Source organism: Tachypleus tridentatus, chromosome 12 (assembly GCF_004210375.1).
Source record: "Tachypleus tridentatus isolate NWPU-2018 chromosome 12, ASM421037v1, whole genome shotgun sequence".
NCBI lineage: Eukaryota > Metazoa > Arthropoda > Merostomata > Xiphosura > Limulidae > Tachypleus > Tachypleus tridentatus.
The window spans coordinates 71,726,812-71,750,845 of NC_134836.1; the positions used below are offsets into that span (position 1 = coordinate 71,726,812).

Consider the following 24,034-nt stretch of genomic DNA (forward strand, 5'->3'; position numbering starts at 1 on the left):
CAGATGGAGATTCACTGGCACAATGATATTTGTAAGAAGGATTGAAGATGAGAAACATTGAATTTGGTTAAGGCAGAAATTGAAGAATCAAAGTTATTGACGTAAACTACGTGATTAGCTATCTGCCTCTGTCCAGTGAGAAATCGAATCCTTGCATTAAGTGCTGTTAGTCTATGATGCTACCGTTGATCCACCGAAGGACGAAGTGGGAAGGACGTTATGGCTGATTGAATACTACAACTAATAATTTATGAACGTAATTAAACAATGTTTAAAATGTGTTAATGATGAAAAATGATACAAAATAATATTAATAATATGTGTATTCTATAGAGCTCAGATATTTGATCTTTCTAATGTATAAAGACACTAATATAGTCATAGTTAGTAAACTTGTAAAGTTTTCTGGTCAGAACTCTTGGAAATTTTTACCAATATCAGGATTGTTGAGATACTGTCTACGAATGGCATGAATGAGTTGCTAAGTAAGACGAATATTTGTCAAATAACCTTTAATTACAGCAAGTGCAACATAGTGCATTTGTTATAATTTGGTTTAAACGTTTGGTATAGACGGGAATTCACTCAGTAGAGTGACTGAAGAAAAGGATCGTGGCATAGTAGAGGATGGGACGTTCAAAGTATTAAGACCCAAGTTCTTTTGTTATGATTAAAGATAATTTTTAGAGTGTATTTGTAAATTCATCGATTAAAAGTCCAAAGATATAATTATATCTTTACACAAATCACTTTAAAAGTTCTTGTTATGATAAACAAAGTAAATATCTGTAGAAATATGTATGACTTCTGCTTAACATTTTAAAAAGTAAAAGAAAAAAAAAAAAACACCTAAAATCTGGAATCTCAATTATAGTTTTAAATACATTTTAAAAATCACCAAACCTTTAAAACAAAAAAAAAACAGTGATTGACTACTGTTAGATCAACTGCCCAATAGGCATTAAAATCAAGAGTGAATCCCTTCTTGGTCATTTGAAAATCTGATAAAAGATACCTTGCAAAATCATTTAACAAAGTTTAGGATTTTATCGAATAGTTAACATGGTTTAACTAAGGGAAAAATTTTCCTTATAAATATTTTTACATGCTTTGAAAATGTTACTGCATAAGTAGATGAGAGTAAGAGTGTGGATTTGGTGTATTTGGATTTCCAGAAAGTATTTGACAAAAACCACATTAAAAGTTTTGTGAACTTGTCTTTATAAGAGTGGGGGGATAAGTTAACTAATTGGATAGAATAAAAGTGGCTTGGTGGGAAAAAGTAGAAGATTGTCATACATGGAGTTCAGTCAAACTGGATTAATATTGCAAGTGGTGTACTTTAGGAGTTAGTCTTAAGACCATCACTATTTTTGATTTTCATTATTAACAAATATCAAGGAATGGTCAATAAACGACTTAAATTTGTTGATGATATCAAGATTTTGGTTGTTGCTACCTGTGAAAATGATGCTATTACTTTACATTATTTAGAGGGTTGGACATATAAATGGTAGATTTACTTATGATAAACGCAATACATTGGATGTGGGTTATCACAATTTGATGTGTAACTATAATTTGGGTAGGAATAACCTTAACAATGTCATGAAAGAAAAGAGTCTTGGTGTAATGGTTGATCAGTTTCTTAAGCCATTCAAACAGTGTGCTATTACTAGTAGTAGAGCATTTTGAATTTCAAATTGTATTTAAAGAAATATTGAATACAAGTCTGAAGATGTTATAATTTCATTGTACAGATCACTGGTTAGGTCACATTTGGAATATTGTGTTCAGTCTTGGGCTCCTTACCTTAGGAAATACATTGAATTAATGGAAAGGGTTACTAGAAATGGTACCTGGGATGGTACCAACGTTAACTCATAAATTTGTTTTGTTTTTTTAATTTCGCACAAAACCACTCGAGGGCTATCTGTGCTAGCCGTCCCTAATTTAGCAGTGTAAGACTAGAGGGAAGGCAGCTAGTCATCACCACCCACCGCCAACTCTTGGGCTGCTCTTTTACCAACAAATAGTGGGATTGACCGACACACATTATAACGCCCCACACGGCTGAAAGGGCGAGCATGATTGGCGCAACGAGGATGCGAACCCGCGACCCTCAGATTACGAGTCACATGCCTTAACACGCTTGGCCATGCCAGGCCTTTGTTCATAAGACTGGTAGATTTGAACTTTCTGTGTGGTTTGCAATGAAGCATTATTATTACTAAGTTAAATCCTAATTATAAATAATTACAAGTAGATTACATTTTAACTAAAGACGATAAAAAGTATTAAAGAGGTTCAAGAATTAGCTGGAACATGAATAAAAAAATGAAAGTTTTAAAGGAAATGCAAAGAAAGAAGATAGTAGGGAGAAAGTAATATAAATTATCAATTATAATACGACTCCATATCTACAAATTTTGCACTACATGATTGATTGAAGCAGCCGTTTATAAATTTCAAAATAAACATTTCTATATATAAAAGTTAGGAGCATTTTACCACTTGGAAAGAACTCTGAGTATTAAAAAAATTAAAAGAATTCAGCAAGATGAAGATCGCAGAACTGTGATGGTTGAAGACTTTTTAACAACTGCACTTCTCAAGGTTTTAAAAGAAATTAGCTGACAACTCTATAAAACATATACGTCTTATACAGAATTTTTTACTGTGCATTACTAGTGAAATGCTGGTTTGTGTGTGTGTGTTTTCTTATAGTTACAGTGAAGCATTTATTTAGAGTTTCAAGAGTGTAGCGTTGCTTTCGCATCTTCCTTCACGTCAATGCGAAGTATTTATGGAATTGCAGCACTTTTAGTAATTGTTATTTTGTTAGAGAAATATCATCGAGGTTGTAGCAGCGATTAAAATTACTGTATTTTATTTAATTGAAGTCATTTTCTTTTGACTTTTTGCTTTTCTTTACTCAGCTTAATTTACAAGAGGAAATTACACGCACTGATAGAACTTTTTGTTCAATAAAGCCTTCAGTTAACTTGATAGCTATACACATACACACCAATCATTTACCAACTAACTATATCTTATAGTGCTGTAACTTGCAGAGTAGTGTTTATTGTACTTCGTTAACTGTAAAACATTGAACTCTGCTATTTGTTTGAATCAGTGTCTTGCTTCTTTCTCTGTGACTAAGCTGTCGGAACAAATCTACACTTAAGGCCGAGATATGAAAACAACGAATTATTAGTGAGCCTATCTTTGTTAGGCCCGGCATGGCCAGGTGAGTTAAGGCGTGCGACTCATAATCCGAGTGTCGCGGGTTCGGATCCCCGTCGCGCCAAACATGCTCGCCCTTTTAGCCGTGGGGGCGTTATAAAAGAGTAGCCCAAGAGTTGGTGGTGGGTGGTAATGACTAGCTGCCTTCCCTCTAGTCTTACACTACTAAATTAGGGATGGCTAGCGCAGATAGCTCTCGAGTAGCTTTGCGCGAAATTCAAAAAGAAAGAAAAGAAAACGCTCCTTTGCTGGTTAACTGTGAGACACCACACTTCCCAAGGCAATTAATTGATATGGGAAAATCTACAAGCGGGGATGACGCTAACGTCTTCCTGATGAGAGAACTGGGATAGATAAATTAAAAAACAAGAACAAAAAACTGAAGGAATACACTGCAGATTTTCTGGGTACACATGTTAGAGGAATAGCACTAGACATTAATCTTTAAAAATATAGCACTTGGAAACAAAAGAGAGGTTTGCGGCTACAAGATTAAGCGAGATACTGCTGATAAATACCTGCCAAGTTATTTATTTATAACTGTTAATAAAGTTTTTGGACATTTGTCCCCATTAGCTCAGTGGTAATTTTCTTGACTTATGGCACTAAAAATCTGGTTTTTATACCCGCGGCTGGCCCAACACAAATAGTGTAGCTTTGTGCTTTACAACAAATATATAAATAAATTACCACCGTTTAACCCAGCGGACAGTTTCTACAGTCTTAAAAATAACAGAAACAATGAAAACCTCCTCAGTTTCAGGAGAGAAAATCCGGATTTTTATAAAACCATGCTAACTTTCAATTTTTTCTATCCAGAAAAAAACTTTGCTGACCTATTTTAACAACTTGCTTACAAAAGCAATCAAACAGTTATGCTTGTTGTTAAGTGTAATTTTCCTTGTCTTCCGCCGACCTTTTATTTTTTAAAATAGGTTCAATAATCAGAAATTCTACTAATATCAAATGACATTTGGAAAGCCTAATTTACTATTTTGCTGTTTTGTTATTAGATTCAGTCACGGTTTTGGATGTACCTTATTTAACTAATAGCTTTTCTCACTCTAGTTTAATTCTTCAAGCACCTTGAAAACAGCTCTTTCTGTATTAACGATAAACATCAAGAAAAGCTCTTCTCCACCTGTAAACAAGTTGAACAGATAAGCAAGCTCACTCTTTTGTTCAATAGTGAAAGCAATAATATAACGTACATGGTTAGAAACCAAATTTCGATACCTGAGCACAAATAGCCCATTGAGTGGGTTTGTGTTTAACTTCAAACAAACTGTAATAACATATTGTTTAATTTTTGAGACATGATACTTTCATTGATAACAAATTCAAGATATTATTTTTTTAAATTACCGTTTGCAATAATGCTGCTAACAATGGTTTATTCCAAGATAATAAGATAACAAATATTTAAACAGTGATGTTCTAGAATGAATTTTAATTTCCTTTTAATCTTGAGTAATTGTGGTTGCCAAAACATTTATAAGTGTTATATGTAGGGGACGCTTTTATGTAATCAATAACAGAAGTGGTTAATACTTTTAACACTAGTTGGTTGGTAAGTGAAATAGAAGATGGTGTTGTAACATATGAATTTGGTTAAACGTGTCAAACCTGCGAGAAGAGAGAGCTATGTAAATAAAGACCTAAAAGTATTTAAGATTTGACAAGTAAGTTTCTTATTAAGTTTAAATTTGAGGTTGGTTTAATGATCAAAATGCGCATATTAAGATTTTAATGAGAAATAATTCTTGCGTCTAACACTAGTCTACAACTACAAAACATGACGGAATGTTGTTAAATCAACTTTAAGATAGTTCGCAATCCAGCTTACAAAAAAGTACCATTAACTTTCGGAATAATATCCACCAAACTCTACATCAGTAGTAGCACACTGTTAACACTAGCACCGTTGTAGTAGTGCTGGTGTTTTGTACTAACGAAAAGGCTCAGACGGGATTAAACCATTGTGCAGTCGGTGAACTTGCAAAAGTACCTCAGAACAAAGGAGAAAGAATACTTCAACGAGATTTCATAAATAGGTGTATATGACAACCTAAAGCCAAATTAACGATAAATAGAAACGTTATTCACTCGTGTATGTTTAACAACGAACATAATACTTTCTCAGCCTGCCTGTTATTAGTCCAGTGAGGTAGGGTAAAAGGATTATTTAAATAAATTATATATTACATTAAATTATCAGAATAATACAAATACTTCACACCATCAGTGGTGCTTGTGTGTGTGTTTTGCTGAGAAGGATTTAAGTTTTAATGAATAGTAACAATGATTCAGAAAGTCTAGCCTAAACTGATGAGACAAATTAAGGTGGTTGTTATTTTTGAAATCCTCAAATCTCCTGCTCTAATTACCTTAATCTATCATATTGAACTTAAAACAAAAGAAAAAAACTTGAGAAATTTCAAGGAAGTTGAGATTTCTGGTGTCTTGCACAGGTCAAAAGTGATTATTGAAACTTGAATGTTTTGTTTTCTGAACAAATAGTTTTTAGAACAATATGGAACAAATTGAAAATAATGTAAAAATTTAGTAAATAACCCTGAAATGATGCCAGTGTTTGTGAATTGATTGTTTTCAGAAGTGGAAGAATACTTACCATGTACTGTACTTAGGGTTGAAATCATAGTGGACTTCTTGGAATTAGGTTACAGCTGTTGATACTGAAAGGCTGTTAAAGACATCCTTTTCTTTTCTTAGAAGATGCAAACTCCAGATTTGTGACCTGTGTTTGCAGAAGCCATGTCAGAGGTCAATCCACAAATGTGCTTCTTGATGTCCAAATGTTTAATAGTTGCATTATTTGTGGCCTGCCCTGTTCAGTTCAGGAACTTCAGCATTGTAGATAGTTGATTGACTCCAGATCTGGACACCAAAATTGGAAGGTAACTGGTGGTCTTTTTGCCTTTTAAGTTAGGCAGTAGTTTACTATCCCAGTAGACTGTGAGATACAAATCCATCTAAAAGTTCTTTTTCACTTTACATGCCAGATATTAAGGACATAAGGATCTGTTGACATTGATTTTGCTTGCATCTTGGTTAAAATTGGTAGCTGCTGTGACAGTAATACGAATGACAATCCTTCTTCTTGTCTTTCAACAACAACCCAGGTCAGAGTCTAGCTTGAGAGTGTTTGCATCCTTAAAAGTTTGTTTTGTCAGTGGGAAGTATGTGAAGGACCAGCATCACTCACTGCTCTTTCTGCCTCTTTTATAGCACTGTGCTCATCACTTCTCTGATTAGTCTCCAATTCAGCAGTTTCCTCTATTCTAAATTTTTGGACTATTTACTAAGTTATTTTTCTCTCCTTCTGTATTTGGTTCTTCCTTCCTTTTATTTTTGACTTATCTTTGTGCAGTGAGGAAATCTGTCTTTCTGTATGGTCAGAATTTGTAGACTATCTTGATTGACAATTTCAAATAACATCTGAACCGACTTTATGAACTTGAGCTCTGGACCTTTGTGACTAGTTTATTTATTTATTTGGGTGTTCTTTTACCCCAGGAAGAGATCTTCTACCTTGGAGATGATATGCTGCTTTGGCCCAGTAGGAATGCCAGCTTTCTTATAAAAAAGCTGAACAAGGTGGATTACTTTTGTGGAATTTTATCTCACTATCAACTTCAGCTGAAAATAGAAATGATAGAACACTTGCAGGATTTGTACACTCAATGGTAGTTTTGTTCTGGTAGTCATATTGTTAATGTTTCCATTAAGAAACCTTCAGACACCATGTAACAACCATAGTGAAAACCTGAAAAAGTTATAAGTATAATGATAAAAGATTTAGCCAAAAATTTTGCTTTCAAATTAAGGGAAATTTAATTAAAATAAATTAAAAATATTTAAAAAATCTAAATAAATAATTGAACCCAAGTAACGTGGAGTTACACATAAGTATATGAGCACCATGCTCTTGCCTTGCCAAGCAATGAGGAATAAAAACTGTGATGAAATGGTTTCTTGATGCATTTAGAAATATTTGTGCCACTGTCACTACATTACAGAAATAAATATGATAGGTTTACCCTTCCTATGCACAATCACAAGAATTATCTTAAGGAAGAAGTGTGTAAAGCAGAAATAAAATGTAGGTTTGTTGAAATTTTGAGCAAGCAGTCTTTCACCAATTGAAAAAGAAAAAGGATATAAGAGTTCATGGTTTCATATTTTACTATATCTGTGGGAACCACCCTAGAGCACAGCACTCTCTAAAGTTTCTTAATCATTTTGGCACTGCTAGGGGGGACTATTAGTACAAGCAGTAATATAAAGTATATAAGTAACAGTAATAATACAGTGTGGTAAGAGTATTACTGAATAATAAATTTTGAGGGTATAACCACCAAGTACACTTAACAGTCAAACAGATATTTAACTCTAAAATTAATTACATATTACATGTAATCTTCTTTTAGTTTAGAAGAATTGTAGATTTAATCAGAACTATATATATGTTATCTTTAAATATTATGAGTTGTTTAATATTTTCTAATTAATTAACAGATAGTAGTGGTTGTGTGACTAGATACAGCATTATTTAAAATGTGTTCTTAAATAATATTTAAGAAAATATTATTTCAAACTGGAATTGAGCTGTCCATCCAATGAAGTCATTCTTGGTCTTACCCCATGAATTAAATGAATATTGTGGCTTCATTGTTAATGAATCAAGATACATGAAGGTGCAAGTAAACTTCACAGTTTTAGTTGTATTTATAAAATGTTTTACTGTTTTAATTAGTTTGTAAAAAGAAACAAACTATTTCTAAATGTTGATATTTATTATAATATCAATTATTTTTATTAAAACAAGTTTTAGAAAGTAGAAATCATACCAAAACAACAGTTATTATTGTTTTGAAATGTATGATTTCTCTTACTGGTATTTGAGTATTTTAGAAACATTTATCATAGTTTCTGATCCTTAAAATAAGGGAGGTTTTGAATGATATAGCTTATAACTAAGTAATTTTTAATACATTGAAGGTAGCTTCCTGATATATTGATAATAAAACCCAAAATTCTCTGTATAGGCATTTCTGGAAAATTGCTTGGACTTGAATAATTACAGAAGGATTGGTTGAGAGAATTACTTGATAGGAACTCTTATTGAGTAAGATATTTGATCTAAATATCAAAGTTAGTATTTTATTTGTACATAGAACAATGGAAAAGAGAGACATTCATGTACATGTAGTCCATCAAAGCTACATCAACCTCTCAAACTCAGAAACAATAGATGTTTACCTATCTGAAAGTTACTTCTTAACCTATGAATACCTATTTAACAATAACTGAAAAAAATACTTCATCATACAATACTATGTTATCAGGAAAAAAATTTTACCAGTTAGCAATTCCAGCTTAGAAAATTTAGTGTGGTTACAGATCATCTAAGCCTAATCTTACATCTAATATTATGTCACCTTCAACAGACTTACCAGCTCAAGTAATTAACATCTTACAGTTAAAATATTTCTATCTAATGTGCTAACAGTTTTGAGAACCAAAATCTTATGTGTAGTGTTATACATTAACAATAACCAAAAAAAAGACAACAAAACTGAATATTTTTAAGCATCCTCATCATGTATCTTATATTTTTAAAACCAAGTGTTACTGTAATTATCGTTCTCTGCATTTTTTCTAAAAACATCATTAGCCTCCCCACCTAATGTCTCATTGGTAAGTATGAGGGCTTATAATGTTAAAAGTCAGACTTTGATATCCATAATGAGCAGAGCACAGATAATCTGTTGTATAACTTTGTGCTCAACAAGAAAACAAAAGAATGTTGGTGTCTTCCTCATATGAAGGAATGACAGCTGGACACTGCATTGCAGTAGAGCCTTATACAGAGTGTCGACTTTAAGATGAAACCTGACACACATTTAGTCTTTGTTACCACAGCATGGATTTCAGCATATGTTTATTGACAATTCTCCTCTGATCTTTTCTTCTTAATAGTAGTAGCATCCTTGTCACACAACTGGGAAATACTATCCAACTTTATCCTGCCATATTGCATCATGACTTAACACTTTTCAGCATTGAACTAAAATGTTTTGGATTCTACAATAAGGAATTTAGAAAACCTTTTGTAGGTTTAGGCATTAAATTAATGATTATTAACATTAAAAAAATTGTGGATTAGATCTCATTGACTTGCAGTTTTATTTTCTTGTAGAGTCATTGTTTTATTGGTTTTGCAGTTGGTGGTGTATATTTGGTTTTTATAGTTTTCTGTTAAGTACATCACAAGGGAGTGGTTTATTAGTTGTTTATTTTCCACTCTAGTGGATAAATGACCAAGTCTTAACATGAAAATTTAACCTTAATATTGAGAAGTGTATATTTATGTGCTTGGAGCATGGAAATAGTTAAAAGTCTGGACAACCTTCTCGTGGTTTGTCATTGTGATAAGTAAAATATAAAGGCTGGAAATGTATACTTGAGTATTAAAGTGATAGGTCTAAAGTTAGAAGTTTGTTCTTTATTAGTTACAGTGCAGTTAGAATTAGAAGCATGTGAAACAATTTACCTAATGATGTGACTCAGGTTGTTTGAACTATTATGTTTTTATGAATTAGGTGTATTGGTGTGATTGATTATTTTACTTTTGATTTGATATTTTAGTAATTTGTTTGTGTGTGAGGAATAGCTAACTTTTTGTCACTGTTTTTTTTATATTAATAGTTCATTCCACAATTTTTTTATTTTATTTTTACTTGTACATTTACACATTGAAAGTCAAACTCGTACAAAGTATGAAGGTTTTTTCCTTTTAATCTGGCGCAGGTAGCCTAGTTTCTTTTTGCCATAAAACACCAAACCTTTTAATCTAGAGAGATGAGTCTTTAGTGTTTCATTGTTATAACGTAGGTTACTTTTAAGATATATATTTTAGTGTTAATCTTATCACACTTGTCAGCTGAGGTCAAATCCAAATGATGGTTTAACTATAACTTACAAGAAAATTATTCTAATAGATTTCAAGTATGACTCATAGCAAATGAATTGAGAAACTTTTATTAAATTAGGGTTAATGCTGGATAATATATATTCATGTGAGATGAAGAGGTCTTTTTAAAATTGGAGCAATTATAAAAAACAATATTCTAAAAGATAAATTTAATAAAAACAAACAAACTTAAATAAATACATACACTGGATTATTTTCAAAAAATTAAATACGATAAATAGGACAATGAAGGAGAATATGGCTGTTATATTTCTCTGATTAATTTTTAACGTAGAAGTCAAATACAACGAGAATACATTATTTTCTGTCGAACTTCCTCAGTCAGATGTGTTTTTGTACATATTAATAGAAAAATCTTCAAAATATTTGTAATGAAACAGTGATTATATGCAATGGTATTTTTATAATTTACCAGTGAATGTAATTAAAGATTTAATAAACATAGAATTGATAAATATTGTAAAGTATTGGGCTCATTTTTAAAGCAATTACAAGTAGAGAAATTTTTATTTAAAAGTAGGTTAATCATTAAAAGTTATATATAAATGTTTTGTACACACATATAAACTAATTCAACATATTTTTGTTTAATCATAGCACATATAGCTGAACGTGTATCACCTTACTACAACAACTGCAACTCAGTCTGAATCATTGTGTAATTCAAGCTTTTTTCCCTATAAACTCAGGAACAGAAAACTAGTAGATGTGGCCAGTACAAAAGTTGGAACATTGCAGAATTATCAGGGAATTAAGATACGTTACTATCCAGCCTATTGATTTACTTAATAAGCGACAGAGCCTTACAAACAATCTAAACCTTTGAAATTCCTTCAACCACATTTTTCACTTATTACCATTATATTTGCAATTCAGACCAATTTGCTTGTACTGTTTTTGAACATTTTCACAAATGTCATAAGAACTTGACAGTCAGTCTTTTGCAGTAGCTTAAGAGCTCTATGAATTTAATGCAAGTAATGCTCACAAGGTGTCCTTGTTCAAATAAGTTAAAGCTTTATCACAAGTACTTGGCTTTCTGAAACTCTACTGAATGTTTTTTTTATCAAATCTCTTCAAGACTATTGGTGATTAGTAGTTTAGTTACAGATACTTATTAACAGTGGAGGTCAGGTGATAAGTACATAGTTTCTTAATACCTGTATTTTTGAGACAGGACTTGTATGAGTGATAATTTATTATTCCGAATTTTTCTGTTTATTTTGAAGATTTTTTTAAAAATAGTCATTAAAGTTTGTTGTTTTCTATTTTTTAAATATTGTGTGTTTACTTTCTTGAATATTCAGTTTCTTTTTTGTAGAGTAAGACATTAAATATCTTAAAAGATGCCAAGGCTGTCAAATATATACTGCTACAAGAAAATATTTTATTTGCTGGTTGTATTTTAGACCATGTTATTATTTTGATTAGACATTATTTGAACTTGGTTGGACACAAAATATAATTTTATAAATTTAATTGGGCATACCAGTTTTCACTGTTTAAGATTCAGTTTATTTTATCCTGCTGACTTTCTATATACAAAAACTATGTTGTCTGAAGTATGTTTATGATAACAGTAAACGTAAAAATCATTTAGCATTGTAGAGGTAAAATATAATGTGATACTAACCCTTTCATAACCAGTACAACCTCTTGGGGGGCCTAGTGCACAATTGTTTATGATATTTCAAGGCTTTAATATAGCCCGGCATGGCCAGGTAGATAATGCACTGGACTCGTAATTTGAAGGTTGCAGATTCGAATTCTCATTGCATCAAACATGCTTGCCCTTTCAGCTGTGGGAGTGTTGTGATGTGAAAATTAATCTCACTTTTCATTGGTAAAAGAGTAGCCCAAGAGTTGGCGGTGGGTGGTGATGACTAGCTGCCTTCTCTTTTGTCTTACACTGCTAAATTAGGGACGGTTAGTGCAGATAGCCCTTGTGTAGCTTTGCACAAAATTCAAAAACAAAACAAAGGAGGCTTTAAATAAAAAAAAATAACTCTAACTGTATTTAAACAATTTTAACCCATACATTTTAGAATTAATATTTTCTATTTTTGTAACCTTTTTATTGTAACTTCAAAGAAAAATGAAACTAATGTCAGAATACTCATTTCTGTACTTCTTGCAATTACTGTAGAAACAAAATGTTTCTAAATAACTTTTCTACCTGTTCCTAAAGAGTAGGTTTGTATTTACCAAGAAACTGTCATCCTTTAAGAATTTAATTATTCATGTCATGTTTGTTGCATGATTTTCTTTCTCTTTAATTGTTTTTTACTTTAGCCTGAATTTTTACATTATGATGCTACAACATTTGGCCTAAATACATACTAATACATTACAACTTTTGAAAATACCTGTAAGTTATGCTTGATTATGATTGGATGAAGTAGATTATAAATTATTTACATGAATGTGAAGTAAATAAAATATTTTATATAGCAATCAAATCAGCTTATATTTGAGATCAAACTGAACAACTGGAAAGTTTGTTTATAGGTTTTTCGAACATCTTTTTTGGTATATATAGTACCCAAAAAAAGCCCTCACTTAGGTGTTTTTCTAAGAATGGTTTAGATAAGGATTTAAAAATTCCCACATGATTTCCTTGAATGGATATTATGATTTGTTTGGATATACTTAGATAATTCTGTTACTGTATATTGTCCAACTGTCCTTTGTACTTTTGTGCCTTTTCGTATGTTATGAGTTTTGTAAACTATTGTTTGAAATATTACATATTAATGTTGTGAATGAAGAAGAAAGTTTTTGTTTTTCAGTTCTCAAGTAATACAAAGTAAATTGTGGAAAAAATGTGTAATTTGTTCTAATGTTCAAGTTTGTTAAAATAAACTAGACTTTAGTATTTACACAGGCTACATGTAAAAATTAATGTATCTATAGTTTTTATATGTCATTCATAATCAAAACTTTGATACTATGAAATGTAGTTAACCTTTAAGGTATTATGAACTTGTTTCCCAAAAGGAGGTTAAAGGTTTCTGGAGGGATTACATGTTCTCATCACAAACACCACTATGCAGTAGTGTGTTGTTTGTTAGTCAGTCAGTAGACATGAAAATGATGTCACATAGGGGATGCTCAACATTGTAATTTGTACTACTGTGATATTGGTAAAACATGTGGATGCCATGAATCATGAGAAGAATTATACACTCTGTGGGCTACAACACGGCATGATACATGAACTTCAAAATAAAGAAATAGAAATATTTGTTATAGTTAATTTTAGTTTTATTTATTCTTTAAACAGAACACTTTCAGAGATCCTGTACCAAGCACATCTGGTATTACATTATTTTCAAAAGACAGCTGACATAGAAAGTTTCAGCATTTTTAAACCATACATTTTAATCATGTATACAGAATGAACATCATGAGGAAGCTTTTGACTGGTCATTCTCGAGGGTCAGCTGTGTCTCCAGAAGACTGCACTGTAAACAAACAACATGCAGCTCTAGGACTGATGCATCTTCACAAGGTTTTTATGGAGTTGATGCACCCTCCTCAGGCACTAAGCCAGGAAGAACAGGAGCATCGTATTTATAACATGCTTCCATTATTCTGCAAGGTAAACATTTCAGTATTTGACAGTTTGTGGTACCATTTACAGGAATGCTTTGTTTTTTTTCATTAGTTGTTTAAGCTGTCTTTGCTGTCTCATGATTTCCCAATTTATAGGATAGATGAATATATGTAAATAGTTGACAATAACTAATGTTATTAAAATATTTTAATTCTTTCTCTTCCTTCCCTTGACATCAGATCGCCAAGTTGCTTTGTGCCATAAAACACCAAACTAACCAACCAACCAATCTCCTTGATGTATCTCTACAGTTTTGTTGAATTTTTTACTGTCTCTGGTTTAATGGATAAAATTAAAGGAAGAACTGAAAAGTCTTTTTTTTTAAATATAAATATCAAACAAATGATGTTTTCAATTTTTTGTGAGAAAACTTCATCTGTCTGTATTTTTATTTTCATGTGCTTTAAACTGAACAGTGTAGGTAGCTTGCTTTAATGAGAACTTGATAAAATTTAGATGTTTTTATTTTTCGATGAAGCATGTTTACATGATATTTCAGTTAAGTATTGGGAGCCTCATCTCTCTTTTTTGGTTAATTCTTGTGTTTTTTTGGTACTATCATCAACTGTAAGTCTGTATGCTGTGCTCACTTTTCTAGGTTCCTCTTGCATTCAGTATTAATGCTGTTAGTTAGGGTTGGTTTGAATCTATAAAGTACTGTAGAATATTTCTCATGCTGGAAGCTATGAGTATTTTAGAAGTGTGACTGTCAATCTTTTATCATGGTAGGTGGTAGAGTGTTGCAGATAGCATTAATAGTTTTTCTATAAATACAAATTAAAGTGTAACTATTTATTTATTGTTAGTAAAATATAATTTTCTGATATAAGTTCAAGTCCGAAATGTTGGAAGATTAGTAGGCTTAATTTTAGTTAATTGTTTGTTTTATGACTTATTAGTTAATGTATTTGAAAAGTATTTCAGTTAAACATTGCATCAGTGTTGTGGACTAGTCTGAAATAATTTTTGAATCTTTCATATTGCTTGTAATACACAGATTTGTATTTGTATTCGTCTGAAATAATAATTTTTGAATCTTTCATATTGCTTGTAATACACAGATTTGGAATCTGTGTTGTGTGGTATATCATGTAATGTAAATTGTAAGCAGAAATCTGATTTTATCAAAGTGTACTGTAAAGCTATGACCACTTACATAAATGTATAACAAATTTAAGGCCTTACAGAGAATATTTCTTGGTAACAATTACACATTTTTCAGAATGGAATCTTATTCTGATGTTGCAATATTTTAAGAAGTACAAGAACATTATACCTGCATCACAACAAGCTGCAGTGCACATTTTGGTTAATTTTATCTCACAATAAAGAAAACATTTAATTAGATATGTATATATAATTTTGTTTTTTAACATACAGGTTTTTGAAAATAGCCCCGGAAGTGAACTAACAGAAAAGTTCAGTGATATTGTCCCATTTTGCCAGATGGTTTGTAAACTGATGGTATCAGAAATAAGGAGACGTGCATCAAATCAAAGTACTGGTGAGGTCCAAGCTTTATTTTGTCAGAAATTAAAAGTTTGTTTATTATTAAATAGTGTCAGTTATTAATGAAATGCATATTTTGAGCAATTTATATTTAATAAAAACAGATATAGAAAACATGGTTGTTTTAGACTATAACTACTTTGAAAAAAAACAACACATCTCTTTCAACTTAAAAATTGAAGGAATTAAAGTTTATCCATAGAGAAAGGTTCTTTGGTTTTAGTTTCAGTTTAAATTTTGTACCATTTGCTTTAATCACTTTTGAAAAAAATAAAACAAGTTTACTAACACAATTATAGAATAAGAATTATTTGATCTCTACTTCTTCAAAGCTTAAGTTATGAAAATGTTTTTCCTTAACCTGTGTAGAGGGTTTTAGTTAGTTTTCTTTGTGATGAGAGAACTAAGTTAAAGTTATTTGTATTTAAAAACTGTGTTTAAAAATTTGTTATCTAAAATGATTTATGCAAATTTTTTTATCAAATACAGTGTTACGTAAATATACTTCGGCTCTATATACGTAAAGACGGCTCGTTTGGGTTGAGAAAATATTTTACGTAGAGGAGCAAACAATGTTGATGACTGAAGAAGGTCGAAACATTGTTTGCTCCTCTACCTAAAATATTTTCTCAACCCAAACGAGCCGTTATATATATTTCTCTACAAGTGGGTTTTTTTGACATCACTGATTATTATTTCATAAACTTTGGTTCTGTTGAATAAACTTGTTTGTGTATTTTAGAGATCTGAATCTATACCTTGCTTTTTCTGTTTATCTGTTAGAAGCTGCAAGTTGTGCAATAGCAAAGTTTCTAGAGGTAGAAAGTATAGAAGACCAAAGCAATGGATGGATACTTCTTACAACTGTAAACTTGTTGGCAGCTGGAGACTCCTCGGTTATTGAAGTTATGGCTCTTACGTCTCTACCATCGACCTTGGTAAAATGCTTGTATCTGTTTTTTGATCTTCCTCAAGTAGATGATTCTCAGGAAGTTGATGGAAAAAGTGAATTTACACCCCGTGAGTGCCGTATCCTTCTGCAGAAAGTATTTGTGCAGGTATAATTGTTTACTTCTCCATGAGTATGTTTCAGTACTGAAATGTGACACAGCTTTGTTTTTAGTTTGCAGTAATTCTTGTCTGTATGGATGTTGTATGTTAATTATATGGCAATTTCTTTATCATATTTCATTATGTTGACTCTTACAGTAGAACTGACAAGAACTGCCATACATGTAATCAAAATAGACCTTAGGTTCAGATGCTGCACTTAACATTGAAATTATTCTACAATATTGTTAATTCATCTGCATCACCATAATCAGGGAAATTCCAGCTCTAATCAGCTATATGCTGCATGTGTGGTGTTGGAAGGAGCAATATATATCCTGGCAATCATAGAAACAGTATCATAGAACATATGCAATAAAATCACTGAATCTAACTGTTCTTGTTCTTCAGTGGCATTGATGTTACAGCTGCATATTTTAGTTAGGTTTTCTATTTATAACCTGAGACAGTGAAGTGTTAAATAAGTTAGAATAATAAAGTGATTAGCTTTTCTTCCCCTTTGTTACATTGTAATTTACTCTAAAGAAGAAATAAAATGTTTTATTCAATGTTACTTGAGTGTGGCAAAAGATAAAAGCTTTAAAGAAATGGGAATGTCCACTGGTGTTCAATTCGCACTGTGAAACTTGCTGATATAAAAAATGACTGAGTTGGAGAACTGTTTTTTCACAGATGTCAAAAGTTTTTTGATTAGCTGAATTTGCACTCATTCTTAACTTGTAAGAACCAGAAGTGCTGCATAAGTGGTAAGACATTTACTCCAGTGATGTAATTTATTTTATTGAAGGTTTGAATATAAATTCCTGTAATAGATAAGTTGGATTGCATACACTCATGGGTTGAGTCTCTATGAGGCAGCTATGACTTTTGATCTTTGATTTTAATGCTTTCAATAATAGCTGCTAGGTGATTGTGAATAGATTGGAATTAACAACTGGTATGAAGTGAATACTTCAGTTTTCAAAGGTGGTGAAAGGTGATTGTAATAACTTGTACTTGTGATAAGATTGTGAGTAGAGATCATACTATTTGTACAGATTTTAGTGAGAATGTTTAGCCATCCCGTCTCAGCAGAAGAACTTGCTCGTAGGGACGACCTCACACTTTTGTTCAGTGCCATCACTAGCTGGTGCCCAGTACACAATACTGTCTGGAGGAAGAGCTCATCAGAGGTTCTTATGACCATCTCACGTCATGGACTCACAGATACTGTTGTTAGCTACATTCATAGTAAGTCTTCCAGCTTGGAAATTTTACAAATGACTGAGCTGATTTTCTAAATCATTTGACACCTCTGAAACAAATCTCAGTTATGTGTTAAATTCTTTTTTGTAGAGGTCCAAACTGAGAGACAGAAATATTTTTTTCTGTAGTGGTTGAATGCTAAGATTTTATATTTTTAAGGCATGAATGCTGTTTTAAAAAAGTATGAAGTGTACATCTTTCTAAGAATGTACTTGCTAGTTTACCAGAATGGGTACTTAGACTATCTAATGTGTATTTTTAATAATAGAAAAGTTTTGGTCTGTTAGAGCAGTTGAATAGTATTTTAATTTGTGGAACACTGTTCTGCTTGTTCTCAATAATAATGTTTTATTTAGTCAGTACCTTGAAAGAAAATTAGTTTTGTATTTATTTATATACCACAATCATTTTGACACTTGTTCTACATTGACGGTATGTGTGTTGCACATTTATCAATTAGACAATAAAAGAACTTTAACAACATTAAACTGTTTTATCTTCACTTGGCAGGAATAATAATAAAAATAATAGCTTATGTACTTAAAGATTATGAATTGCTAACATCCTCTTGTGTTAAAGCATTAGAGAATAAAACGTTTTGTATTAACTATCTTATTATCTTCAGCAGCTAATGGTTGGTTTGTAGCTTTAAAGCTCCTTTATTGTGCTTGTATTAAGTGGTATGAAATTAAGCTTTGTAAAAGTTCTATTACACATATGAATTATTTTTTTTCCATTGTTATTTAAGAGGGATAAACAAAAAGTCTTAAACAGTAAGCAAAATAAATCTTAATGCTTATTATATGATATAAATGCTGCATTGCATCTTGCAAACATTATTTAAGTGTAGAATGTAGATAGGTCCCCCATTGGACTTGGCAGATAGCCCGATGTAGCTTTGTTATAAGAAAACACACACATACAGAATGTAGGTTAAATATGTAATAAATATATAATTGGAAGTCACCTGCAGACTTTTTATCTCAGGTGATATCTATGAAATTTGTTTTACAAAATATTAAATTATTAGATGTGAAATACAATCTATCCACAGACACACACACACACACACACACACACACACACACATACATAAAGACGATATGCGTTTTTGTTGGTACTATAACTGTTCTTAGCCTCTTGAGCCAACCTCAACTACTATTTGTATCTAGAAACTATGAATTGTAAGAAATGTCCTAAGGTGGTTAAAATTCAACTTAACCTTATTTTATAAAGCCTGTTGGTGTATTACTCCAGCCTACTGAGTCAATATCAAACAAATCTTGACAAGTTGAAGCTTGAGACAACATTGAATATTCTAATGGGATTCAAGGTCAAAGTTTGAAAGTAACTGCATTGTATTTCTCAAACAACAATGCTTTTGTCATGGTCAGTGAGATGTAGGTAGTTCAAGGATGGCATCACCTCAAAATCTTTGTTAGTAGATGGAGAACAAACTGCAAACTTTTTGTGAAGAAAGTTTGTTATAATTTCAAAATTTTGAGATAAAGTTCATGTTACTTTGAAATATATGGTTGCTGTTAAACTTGCAATGTTTTAATTAAGTTTAAACATTCCCTATTAGTTGATGGGTATTACAGCATGTCTATTATGTATACATGTTTGTGAAGATGATAGTAATTTAAGCTGTAAACCAAATTTACGAAAAAGTCCGAGGTTAACCTGATTCATAATCTTCTGTCATTGACTTCAGAAAAATGATAGTTAAATATACCATGGATGCAGTTGACTTGTGTGAAATGTGGCAAATAAGGAAAAGCTTTTTTAAGGATAAATAAATTAAGACAGTTTACACATACATGATTTAATACAGATTATTTTGATGTTGTTTGAGAATATCTACAACAGTCTTGTGTGAAGATGGATATACTGTTTAATAAATGGAAACATTTGTTACAGGTAAAGGATGTGTTGCCCAGTGTGTGGAAAACATGCAGCGAGTTCAGGAGCTTTCTCCACTAGAGATTGTTGAGATGTTTGTCACCATATTCTGTTTTTTGAAAGATTCCAGTGAAGTCTCTCAACTTCTACTTGATGATTTCCGCTCATGTCAAGGTTATATATTTATATCAGAATTCCTTTTGAAGTAAGTATTGCTGAAAATATTGTATTTGCTAAGATCTTTTTTTTTTTCTTAATCGTATAAAACTCTTAAGATTAAAAATGTAAGTTACCATTTTGTGCTGCAAACTGAGTTGCAACTTGCATTAGCAAATATATTTGGAAGTAGTGTTTAAAACTGTGTGATCAACACAGACTTAATTTTTTTTGTCTTAGACTAAATTAGATATTTTCAAGAAAGAATAGATAAACAAAATGCTTTTAAGGTTTGTGCAGGTAACAGACTTTGGTTACTGAGATCTGGGAAAAGTCACTAAATGAAGGTATACACATGTTTTAGTATTTGAACTAACATGGTTATTATTTCTATAGGCTTACAGTTCTAATGAATAAGCATAATGTGTATGGGTGTAGATCTAGGGGTAGGGGTCTAATTTTTTTTAGGCCCAGCATGGTCAGAAAACTGAGGATGCTTCACTCCCAATCTGAGGGTCATGGGTTCAAATCCCCATCACACTAAACATGCTTGCCCTTTCAACCATGGGGGCATTATATTGTGATGGTTAATACAACTATTCATTGGTAAAAAAGTGGCCCAAAAGTTGGCAGTGGGTAGTGATGATTAGTTGCCTTCCTTCCAGTCTTACACTACTAAATTAGGGATGGCTAGTGCAGATAGCCTTAATGTAGCTTTGTACAAAATTTGAAATAAACAAACACTTTTTAGAAAATAATGAGAAATGGTTAGACATCTTTATACTACTGTATAGTATTGAAAAACATATTACATGTCAGTATTTTTGTTTGATTTATGGTAAGTTTTTGTGAACTCAACATAGATGGAGTCTTCAGCAATCTGGTTAAGGTCTTAGTAGAGAACTGATTTTTTTTAAGCTAATACCATAATATGAACATCAATTAACTGTTGCCATGGTAAACTTCTGTGCCTTGGCTTATTCCAGACATTCTAACAATCTGTATTAAGTTTATAGGTTTGTTTTCATTAGGGTTAAGATTGTTTAGAATACCTGCAGTTCTTATTATGGAGACTTGATACAGAAATGATTTTTCATTGTTTTTAAGTTAGAATTATTTGAAAATGATGTTTTTCATATTGTTCTTGTCCAAAATAAGCCCAAATACAAGTCGTCTGACTGTACAAGTGATTACTTCTAAACATTTTTGAAGACAGGCATCCTGTTTATAAATGATAAATTATGAATTTAGGCATAGGATTGGTAATTTTCCTTCTAAATTTGGTTCTAGGTAATTATAACTTTCATTTTAACTCAAAAATATGACGTTTACTTTCAACTGCAAGACATAAAGTTACAAGGTTAAACTCCTGGAATCATAACCTAACAGAAAATGATAATCACCTTTTTTAGGCTTTCAGTTAATGTTGTTAGTAAAGTTATTAGTAGTACATAGTTGGAGGTAAAGTAATAATGAAAGTATTATAACTACAAGTGGAGATAGTGAAGATTCTTGATGGACTTTTCCCCCAACAACAAAAAACAAAACAAACACAAAACATACAACATAACTAATCACATTCACATTGAGTGGATTGGTTTATATTGTAGAAAGTAAAATTTGAATAATCTTAAGCTCAGTTAGAAACTTAGTTTTAGTGACCTGGTTTAAGTTAATTTTTTTTACACTTTTTATGGTGTATGTAGTATATACATTTTTTTTTTTTCATTTGTTTCTTTCTTGCCAGTGGTGGTTCAGTGGTAGGCTTGAGGCCTTATAATTCTGTGGTGGGTAAAGTTCAGATATTTAAGAAGCAAATATTAGGACACCAATTTTTCATATCCACTGTAAGTGGTATAAATTCTGAAATCAAATTGCTGCCAACTGTCCTGATCGGAGTTAGTGAGTTTCTTCATAAAATTATTGTTTTGTTTTGTTTTTATTAAAACCTTTGGTAGCTGTAAATACAGAGAAAAGAAACAATATAACTTGTATTGCACTTTTGGACTTTGTAAATGTTTCTGAAATATCAAAGTGGGTGCTAGTGGGGTAATTTGTTGTACTTTAAATACAGATACCAATTTATTTTCCAAGAAGCTGTAATTGAAAACTGGGCAACAGTAAGTTGAGGGCTTATATATATATTTGACTGAAGTCTAAGGAACCATTTTCTGTTTTTATCATAAGGTTACAGATCTGCTATATAAACAGAATGACTATTGTTGTGGGTTTGGATACTAAGACCAAGGGATTGTTATTTTTTTCATCTGGTGTAAAGCTAAAACACTAGGTAAATGGTACATTTGCTTTTAAGCCCTTTAATATGAAAGAGTTTTTTTTTTTGTTATTACTTAGGCTTGAAAGAGAAACCTCACTAGAAGCCTGTGAAGCACTTCGTAATCTTATCCTATTATTGGCATCACTGACCACTTGTGGATTTTTTGAACTAAAACCCAGCCATGCTACTTCAGGAAGTCTCTTTCAGATCCCAGGATTTGTGTTACCTCAACCTATGGGGAGAGGTAAATTGTATGTTTCAGATGCTGTTTACCTCATAATTCAACAAAGTTGTGTAGGAACTGGTGCCACTGTATGAAGGTTTTGAATCAACCTTGGTACTACATGCTGTTACTGATAACTTGCTAGTGGGATTGTTAAGGCAGTGACTCTGAAACTGTTGGAATACTTCTATTGTGGATTTGAAAACATTACTGTATTATACTTTTTTAAATTTCAGCAACATTAACAAATAAGCTTTACCACTTCATTGCAGTATTTTTATATCAAAATTTAAAATTTTTAATAGCTTTCATTTTTCAAGTCTTGTATTATTAAACAAAAATTAACGTGTTTTAACGTAGCAGCTTTTGTTTTTAGTTTAAACTTCAGACAAAGAATAAATATTCCAGTTAACTGGCATTTATGCCCACAAATCAGTTAGCTAGACTGATAGGAACATCTTTGCTTGAAACTACAGTTTCTAGTGAGGTGTGAAATGGGTTGTGTGATGCCCAGTGTGTCCTGAACTGTACTTTTGACATTGAAATTAGAACTTTCCCTGTGCAGTGTTTTAATAAAATTAATACTGATGTACTTCGATGTGTTGCCTTTCTGTATCACTATTCTAGTGGAAATAGAAGATGCTATGTCGTACACAACCACTAAAATGTTGAAGAACCAAAGCACTTTATTTTAAAAACTGAAAAGAGCAGTAAAACAAACAAAACAGTTTGTAATAGTGTTATTTAATTTAGTTTTTTTTAGAAAAGGTGATGGAAGTGCAATTTGTTTTAAGTTGTAATAAGTGTAAATAGTCATTTTTATGCAAATGGTGCAGGTGGAGAGTCTAAAATCTAAACTAACAGGTATTTTATGAGCAGTTTTATGAGAAGGGGGATTGGAGCTGAGAAGATATTTTCTTTTTATGTAGCTGAAGTTGGCTGCACATTTTGTTCTCAAAATTGAGTTATTGAGATATGTTGTAATAAAGCATAGACGTTTATCATAGTTATTTTAATCTGTTATGTTAACCTAGTAGATAGCCCCTTTAGTTTACATATAAATTATAAGTATTCTGTAATTTATATGCATTTTTCTATTAATATATTTTTCAAGAAGATTATTTTCACTACTTTAAAAAATGGTGTCAGCACATACAGATTTTGTCTTGAAAAAAACTGTAGTTAAAATATCATTCTTTGCTGAGTATTCATAAATTTCAAGCTATGAAACATTTCTTAATTTTCATATTTTACTTATGAAATAGGTACTAGTGTGAGAAATATTCAGGCCTTTCAAGTTCTCCTTACAACATTTGTAAAGGTATGTACATTTCTGCTTTTCAAATGAGAACATTGGAAGGACATATTTTCTTGGTAAATTATTCTAACATATTGCACTAGCTTGATAATTTTATGCAGCAGTAGAAACCAATATATTATGATTAGTAACTTTAAGTTATTATTACAAACTATGAAGTTAGTTTTTCACTGTGTAATTCTTCATAGCTGTAATGTTTTGCCACTTTCTTCCAGAATTATTTTTGTGATGCCTTGATAATTATCACCATACTTTATAAATTTTCTAGTCTATTTATAAAACGTGGATAACAACATGGTTTGGATAAGTTTTCACCCAGAGAGGTATAAATGTTATTGGACGACACTGTCACTACCACCTGGGTAAAAAATGTTATTGGACAACACTGTCATCACCCCCTGGGTAAATCCAGATTTTCTGCTTCTACTCAGATTTTAAGAGTTAATGATATT

The 24,034-nt window shown here is 31.5% G+C and overlaps 1 protein-coding gene across 3 annotated transcripts in view; it reads left to right on the plus strand.

Moving 5' to 3' along the window:
* Positions 1–4,764: 4,764 nt before the first annotated feature.
* The window catches only part of bchs (WD repeat and FYVE domain containing 3 bchs), a 130,197-nt gene continuing 110,927 nt past the window's right edge, over positions 4,765–24,034 (plus strand). For all 3 annotated transcript variants that reach the window (XM_076469929.1, XM_076469931.1, XM_076469930.1), the window contains exons 1-8: positions 4,765–4,928; positions 13,661–13,865; positions 15,261–15,384; positions 16,173–16,447; positions 17,498–17,690; positions 19,626–19,812; positions 22,119–22,285; positions 23,530–23,585. In XM_076469929.1, the coding sequence (XP_076326044.1) occupies positions 13,662–13,865; positions 15,261–15,384; positions 16,173–16,447; positions 17,498–17,690; positions 19,626–19,812; positions 22,119–22,285; positions 23,530–23,585 (1,206 nt within the window). In that variant the 5' untranslated portion in view covers positions 4,765–4,928; position 13,661. The remainder of the gene's footprint in view (positions 4,929–13,660; positions 13,866–15,260; positions 15,385–16,172; positions 16,448–17,497; positions 17,691–19,625; positions 19,813–22,118; positions 22,286–23,529; positions 23,586–24,034) is intronic.